Genomic DNA, 8,705 nt, shown 5'->3' with positions numbered 1-8,705 from the left:
CAGGAAATTGTATATGAGGACTACAGCATTGTGTATAGCAGGAAATTGTATATGAGGACTACAGCATTGTGTATAGCAGGAAATTGTATATGAGGACTACAGCATTGTGTATAGCAGGAAATGGCTCTTTTGTAGATTCCCTTCCCCTCCTCACCCATCTCTCCCTTAAACTAAAGATCATGGTTAAGCCCTGAACATTCACATCCAGAAAATACTGTTTGGTTTTGAGTTGTTTGTGCAAGCCAAGGTTACGCTGCACTTTTGAATTAAAGTGCTACCCAAGTTTTCTCAAGAGCCTTAGAGGGGAAGGCTTGAACCCTCCACTTACAAAACAACTCAGGCGTTTTTTTTTCTGTAGAATCAACTCTCAGGTGTGATGGGTTAGTCCCAAGGGTTATGTAGTAATGTTAATTTTAAAATCTATATTCAACTTGGAAGGAATATCACTACCTCTTTTAAACTTGTCTTCTCATTGCTCTAGCGCATAAAGTCAGGCAGAGATGGCAGTGGGGGCTCCTGTGGCAAAAGAGAAGGAAGTGCTAGCGGTGGTAAGTGTTTTCTCTTTCCCTGAAAAACTGGGTTTCCACATTTCTAGTATGTGGGCTTCTAGAAATATCTCACAATAATCTAAAGTATTCTTATGTGTCTGTCAGTTTGTTTTATACACAGTAAAACCTCACATTAATTAATTTGGTAAGCAGTCTGATATGTAAATGAGTATTTGTAAATGCTAGCAGATTTTCTTAAATAACCATGCTTGTTTTTGCTAATTGATTAATAAACAAGTTTTTCATTTATTAATCTGTCAGGTTGGATAGATTATCATAGATGGGCATACTTAGGAGGTTTTGCCGTGTTAAACGTTTTTAAAATTTCCTTTTGAAGGAAGTGCCATGAGAAGTAGGATGGTCTTATAGAATGCTGGCAGCCCTCAATCTTGTAGTGTAGAATTAGTGACAAGCTAGGAATTAGGAGACATAGTGTGAGTCCCACTCTTGATTGTGACCGTGTATATATGTCTTTGGACCAACCACATATATGTTATAGGCTTTTGGTGATTTCTGAAGTTCTTTGCATCTCTAAAATTATTTTACTCCTTGTGACATCTTTACATAATAAGACATTTTATTGAGTTTTCCATCCCTTCTTCCCATCAACAATCTACCTTCTTTCTCTACTTCAGGCAGGCAGTGTAAGTTAAACTTAGTAGAAATTTGGTGATTTTAAAGAAGCTAATTTTAAAAATAAATGTCGATTTGGGGTCTATAAATACACCTACATTCTCTCCTATCCATACTCAGCACTCCCATGCATATATGACCCAGCTCCATGTCACCATCCAGCTGCATTCTGTCGTATCTGTTTGTGATGTAGGAGTCAGGACAAAGACAAATGTAGCTCTTAATTAGGCAGGCCTTTCATCCATTCACAGTGTTTATTGGATGCATGCTATGTGCCAAACACTGCGCTAAGAGCCAAGGACATGGGAACAATTAAGACGTGGTCCCCACGCTCAAAGAAGTTAGAATCTAGTTGGAAAGACGCACAGCTTCTAATGGTGCTGCGGATGCTGCCATGGTAGAGAAATGTACATGAGTTTTCAAATCTTCCTAGGGATAGAAACTGCAGTTGGGACGAAGACTTGTTGAATTCAGAGCTGTGCTTTGAAATGCAAGGAGTCTTCATCCCAACTGCAGTCAAATTCAATTTATAACTTAGTAGGCAGTTACAGGCATAAGTGGCATCGGGTTCTAGCCAGCCACTTGATTCCCCAAGAATCAGTCCAGCGTCTCCAGCTAAACCTCATGGTGCTTGCCTGTTTACCTTCAGGAGCCATTTCCCAGAGCTGGAGAAATCAGTAAAAGCAGCATTGAGCCCAAGTCTCAAGAGCAGCAAAGGCAGTCTGTCACATCAAAGAGTAGCCACTTCCACTTCTTTAGCCACCATGGTCCTGGTGGATACTCCTGTCTCCTTGCTCTTCCCTAGCCCCAGATATCTCACACACTCCACTTTAATGGATCTGTGTGACTATCTGGAGTTGGATTTAGTCAGAGAGATCTGGCCCAGCAGTTCTTCTTAAACCAGAGACAGCCATAAGCCCACAGCTCCTTTCCCAAAACCGCTGGGGCCAGGTGTGTTGTGAAATTCAGAAACTTTTGGAGTTTAGCAAGCAAGATGATGTATTAGCCACGTATCACATACTACCCAAGGAGAGCACCTCAGACATACTAATTCAGTGAACCATGAATATTCACACTGAGGATAAATAAAGACTATAAATAGCCTCAAATCAAGTCACGTTCTATACCCAAGAAGTTTATGTATTGCCACCTGAAAAGTTGGCTTTCAGAGCTCTTTGGAATTTGGAATTGTAAATGAGGGATCATGGATGTGTACCAAAAATGTTCTTAACAGCCAAGAAGTCCACAGACTAGGCATTGTGCAGCAGTCAAAAGCAACTCTAGACAGCTCCCCAGACTAGCACAGTGCTGCTTGTTCATTCATCCTTGCTCTTAGGAAGCAAGAACTTGTTCATCCTTGCTCTTAGGAAGCAGGAAGTACATGATATGAGCTCTCTTGGAAATAACTGTCCCTTTAAGGAATAATTGTCTTAAGTAACCCCTAAGGAAGTATTAAGTATTAAAATTCTAGGGCCAGATTCACCATCCCCTTAGGATTCTGCATTTCTCTCTGAAAATCGTTAAGTTCAGAATAACCAACCAGTTCCTTCTAAACATCAACAAACTTATGTTAAGTTCTCTGAGCCTTCCCTGGTAATTCGTAAGTTTATAAAATCTCTCCCCTTAACTTAAACCTTAGTTTCCCAGATGTCATCACTTTGAAAATCTGCCTCAGACACATCAGGACCTTCTAATGAGATGTGATAGCACGCCCGAAAAACTGCTGAATGGTGTGGTGCTTCCCTAGAGCCCAGGGGACAGTGTCCAGGGTCCTACCCCCGAGAAAGTAACCCCAGGAAGACTGACAGCTGCCTCTCGGAAAGAGATTCATCAGTGGGCCTCAGGCCACCACAGGTCCAGATCCTTTGACACGGAGAATTGCCCAGCCTCCCTGTGACCTTTCCCATAGCCTTCTTTCAGTCATGCAGGCATCAGAGCACAGAGAGGGCTTTACCCACCCCTCCACAGTCAGGAAACAAGGGACTGACAGTGAAGAGAGGTAGGACCACCCCAGATCTGGTAACCTGTGTGCAGGAAAAGAGGGGCCTCCCTGTCGAAGAGTCCCCTTCTGGTCCTGGCCTCCCACTGCTGCTTTTTCTTTTTTCATCCATTGTCCTTTCTCCTAGTCCATTTCAGTCCAACACAAATAGTCAGTTCTAGTGCACAAATAAGCGTTATTCTCACATGAGGGACTTTCGGCATACAAACTGTGCGCTCATGGAATTTTACAAGCAGGATTGCATGTTACTAGGTTCTTCTGGCACAAATTGAAATCACTCATCAGTCCCTTCCTAGGGTGCTTTCCCCCATCATTTGCCTTTTCGTTCCTTATTTTCTGACATCTTGAGTTATACATCATCCCAGACTTTTTCATTTCATCCTGGAGCCCAGTTTGAATGTTGCTTTCTGTGGCTGAGCTGGTTCTACCCTGACACTTTTGCAGGAATTGTGTTTTCTGTCCCCCTTCTCCAGTTCTCAGCACAGGCCACACTCCAAGGCTGGCCCTGGCTGTGAAGTCGGAATGAACCCAGGCTATGAGGCTTCTCTCCCTTTCTCCTTCCTTTTTATTTCAAAGTCTTGATAGTTGACAGTATTTATATTCTCTGCAGATAAACTGATGAGGGGAGTAACTATATTCTTCCTGTTGTTGTGGTTGAATTTTGTTAAAGGTCGAGAAATTGACAGAACACATCTGCTTCTCACATGTAGCTGTCCTCAAGACACAAGAATTCCTTCTTGGGCGGCATTTTCTTTTTTTTATTATTATTATACTTTTAAGTTCTAGGGTACATGTGCACAACATGCAGGTTTGTTACGTATGTCTACATGTGCCATGTTGGTGTGCTGCACCCATTAACTCGTCATTTACATTGAGTATATCTCCTAATGCTATCCCTCCCCCGTCCCCCCACCCAACGACAGGCCTGGATGTGTGATGTTCCCCTTCCTGTGTCCAAGTGTTCTCATTGTTCACTTCCCACCTGATGAGTGATAAACATGCAGTGTTGGTTTTCTGTCGATCTTGCGATAGTTTTTGCTGGAATGATGTTTTCCCAGCTTCATCCATGTCCCTACAAAGGGACACGAACTCATCTTTTTTCATGGCTTGCATAGTATTCCATCCGGTGGTATATGTGCCACATTTTCTTAATTCCAGTCTCGTCATTGATGGGAGGGCATTTGGGTTGGTCCCAAGTCTTTGCTGTTGGTGAATAGTAGCTTGCAATAAACATACGTGTGGCATGTGTCTTTATAGCAGCATGACTTATAATCCTTTGGGTATATACCCAGTAATGCGGATGGCTGGGTCAAATGGTATTTCTAGTTCTAAGGCCTTGGAGGAATCTTCCACACATGTCTTCCACGATGGTTGAACTAGTTTACAGTCCCACCAACAGTGTTAAAAGCTGTCCTGTTTCTCCACATCCTCGTCCAAACACCTGTGTTCCTGACTTTTTAATGATCGGGATGGCATTTTCTATTTTTTGTATGATGAGTGACATTTTATGATGTATTTTGAGTCATTGGTGTTACTAAAGCTTTCATTTTTGAAGTCTTTTGGTCTTTACCTGTGGTGATTGTTAATGGCTTGCTGCATTTTTAGTTTGAGTTTTTATGTCTTGCGATATAAACTTTTCCAATGAAAATCTGTATCAGAATTTTAGGACTGAAAAATATTATGTAATGAAAATCAGGATAAGGACTCAGTGAACAGAAATTCACTTCATGCGTACCCTTTATAAAGTACATGGCCTAGAAGCGCGCGCATCTGTTTAGATTTAAAAAACAAATGGAAGTTATTATTTTAATATTCTAGTCCAAGGTTGAATGTGGCTCAATTAACACCTTTCACAGGGTTTTGCTGGGCCTGTGATGGTGTCACAAGCCGAAGACATGACAAGTCATGCTCAGTGCCCACCAGGGAGAATGAGACGAGGAGCGTACGCTCTGAAGGAGGTGCATAGGCCTAAATGTAGAGGACAGGACTGACACAACTCAGCCAATTACAGGAGGAAGCTGGGGCAGCTATGCGGGGAGGGAGTCTTGACAGAGACTGCGGGGGTGGTGCTGTCATTTCTCTAAGGGATCATTGCCTGTTCAAGCCTCAGTCCCAACTGCAGTCTCTTCACTCCATAAAATCTAGACCATAGTTTTGCAGATACCCAAGTATTCCAGCGGCTACTTTGTATACCGGGTGTATGTACCACAAAGGAATCTACGATGAAATAATAGTTTAGAAGATTAGTGAACAAGCCACAGAGCACCAAAGTAGCTCAGTGTTACAGTTTCAGAAGAAGTTTGCCTATGCCAGTACTACCCAGCTGGGTGTAATTTGCCAGTGTGTCCCCTGTGTTCTGATACAGTAATTCTTAGTAATTTGGGGTGAGGCAGACTGGTGCTCTAAAGGGCCGGATAGTAAATAGTTTAGGCTTGCAGGCAAGTGTCATTTGCCGAGAATATTCCACTGTGCTGTTTGTGTATTGAAAGCAGCTGTACACAGTGTATAAGTGAATAATGTGATCAGTGTTCTATAAAACTTATTATTGGCACTGAAGTTTAGCAATCGTTATATAAGTTTATATGTCACAAAATGTTATTTGCTTTTCTTCGGCTAACGATTTCTTTATTTTTTCTTTTTTTTTATTATTTACTTTATGTTCTAGGGTACAATGTGCACAACGTGCAGGTTTGTACATATGTATTGCATGTGCCATGGTTGGGTGTGCTGCACCCAGTTAACTCATTCATTTACATTAGGTATATCTCCAATGCTATCCCTCCCTCCACCCCACAACAGGCCCTGGTGGTGTGATGTTTCCCCTTCCTTGCTGTCCAGAGCGTTTCTCATTGTTCAATTCCCATCTATTGAGGTGAGAACATGCAGTGGTTTGGTTTCTGTCTTGGCGATAGTGTGCTGAGAACTGATGTTTCCTGCTTGTATCCATGTCCCTACAAAGGACATGAACTCCATCCTTTTTTAGGCTACAGTAGTATTCCGATGGTATACTATGTGCCCACATTTTCTTAATCGAGTCTGATCACTGATGGACAGTTCCAAGGCGAAAATAGTGCCGCGCAGTAAACATAACGTGATGCATGTGTCACTTTATTGTGCATGTGTCTTTATGGCAGCATGACTTATATAATCCTTTGGGTATGTTAATGGGATGGCTGGGTCAAATGGTATTTCTAGTTCTAAATCCTCGAGGAATCGCCACACTGTCTTCCACGATGGTTGAACTAGTTTACAGTCCCACCAACAGTGTAAAAGTGCCTAACCATTTCAAAATGTACAAATCATCAGCTTGCTGGATAGACAAAAACAAGGTGGGCCAGATTTGGCCTACACACTGTAGTTTGCTAATCCCTGCTCTAAGCCAAAATCTCCATGAATATTTTTGGTAATGACAGGTGGGGCATGGGAATTATCCTTTTGATCAAAGCACTGCTTGAAGCCATTTCACCCTGGTATACAGCTTGAACAGGAAGCGTCTGTATCCGTGAACTTCTCTTAAAACCACCTTAGTTGTTTACAACTCACGCACCTTACTATGTCAACACACATCACAGAGCGTATGATGAGACTTTGTGTCTTCAGCAGAACATGCTCCTTTCCTCTTGCCTTTAGCTTGTTGCCCTAAGTTTTCGGTCCTTGCCATTAATCCCCATTCCTGGCATTCATTCAACATCCATGGACCCCCTTCCTGAACTCACCACATCTTATGTGAACAAGTTACTTAAATCTCTTTGTCACCGTTTCCTCATCAGTCAAATGAGACTGAAAACAGAACCTTCCTGATAGGGTTGCTGAGAGGAGGAAATGGCTGGTGTGGAAAGCTCTTAGAGAAACTCCTGATAAGGGCAAGCACGTGCAAGGGTGAGCATGGCTACTGTGACTCCCGTCTGACAAAGGGAGTGCATGGACGGGGCCTGGAATACCAGTGTCCACTGCTCTGCCAGCGCCCATGTTCTCACCACTGCCAGTGTGTGACCTCTGAGTGTGAGAGCCTCAGTTTCTCCCTAACAAGAGAGGGTCATGTTTATCCATGCAGTGTAACCAAGTGTCCCCTGTCTCACTGTTGAGTTTAATTTTTTTTTAAACAAAAATACTAGTGCTTATAAATAAAACTAAATGTTGGTTCTTGAAGTTACCAATTTGGAAAGCTGAATATTTACTCCAGTAATGCTGCTGTTAATCAAAACATTCGTGAAATTCCTTTTTTGTAATTGCCTTCAGAGGCAAGTTACAAAAAGCACAGGAAATTTAATCTAAAACTTTTACAAAATATATATGCACATACATACATATATGCGCATACACACATATGTATGCAAGCATATACCCTATCTGTAAAATATATACACATGTATTTTATATATACATGTGTGTGCACATACATACAGACACACATTTTATGAGTTCTTTTTTACCCTCTTTCGCTTCCTACCTTTCTGCTGTCTTATCAACAGATAAGCATTTCTCACGTTTTCTATCCATAATAAGTACTCAGTAAATACCAACATTCTTCCAGCTTCACCTCTCATATCCTCTTTATATGCTAGGTGTTAAGTATTTAAGTTGCCACATATAACAAATATATAATGTTACCTCCTTTGCTTACATCTTCACTGAGTCCCTCCACAGTCTCCCTCTCCTCACTTGAGTATTGCCTATACAGTAGCTATCGGGGTTCATTTTTACAATTTTAGTATATTCCTGTTAGGTTTTGTTGGGTAATCATGTAACTGGATCAATAGAAGTAGGGGGTGAGGGGTGAAATCAAACAGAATTGCAGCTGTAACAATGTAAGAATGAGCTGAAATTCTCAGAGTAAGGCTAGGTCCAATCTATGTAAAATTATCTGAGTATTATGTCATCTGAGCTGATGAGGTCATTACTTTCTTGGACTGTGGGTTGGGAGAGCACTTTGGATCCCTAGCTGTGGTGCAGTGCCTCTTAACTTTGGAAACGGACAGAAGCAAAGGAAGACCAGCTTCCTGGTAATAAGAGGATAGGTCATTGCCAAGTCAGATTACAGAGCACCCAAGTAAACTGGACAGTAAAGTCCTGCTAAAGGTCCCAAAGGGATTGTCTGATGCTCTTCAGTATTTCTAGATATAAACAAACATTTCCTCATACTTAAGGAGTGAAAATAGATCTTAATTATTGCTTCTTAATAGAGGCTAAATTGAGTATCATCTTCTTAAAAGTAGAAGAAACAGATAAAAAACTTTTACAAGGCCGGGCGCGGTGGCTCAAGCCTGTAATCCCAGCACTCTGGGAGGCCGAGACGGGCGGATCACGAGGTCAGGAGATCGAGACCATCCTGGCTAACACGGTGAAACCCCGTCTCTACTAAAAACTACAAAAAACTAGCCGGGCTACGTGGCGGCGCCTGTAGTCCCAGCTACCCGGGAGGCTGAGACAGGAGAATGGCGTGAACCCGGGAGGCGGAGCTTGCAGTGAGCTGAGATCCGGCCACAGCACTCCAGCCTGGGTGACAGAGCGAGACTCCGTCTCAA

General features: G+C 42.3%; 1 protein-coding gene across 1 annotated transcript in view; it reads left to right on the top strand.

The window, feature by feature from the left end:
* The window catches only part of IFT88 (intraflagellar transport 88), a 130,135-nt gene that overhangs the window by 111,016 nt on the left and 10,414 nt on the right, over positions 1–8,705 (top strand). Inside the window, 1 exon segment of the mRNA XM_017859227.1 lies at positions 482–548. Within this exon segment, the coding sequence (XP_017714716.1) occupies positions 482–548 (67 nt within the window).

Source organism: Rhinopithecus bieti, unplaced genomic scaffold, assembly GCF_001698545.2.
Source record: "Rhinopithecus bieti isolate Rb0 unplaced genomic scaffold, ASM169854v2 scaffold_3057, whole genome shotgun sequence".
Classification (NCBI taxonomy): domain Eukaryota; kingdom Metazoa; phylum Chordata; class Mammalia; order Primates; family Cercopithecidae; genus Rhinopithecus; species Rhinopithecus bieti.
The sequence above is the reverse complement of the archived record's forward strand: the minus strand, read 5'-3'. Positions and strand labels throughout refer to the sequence as shown.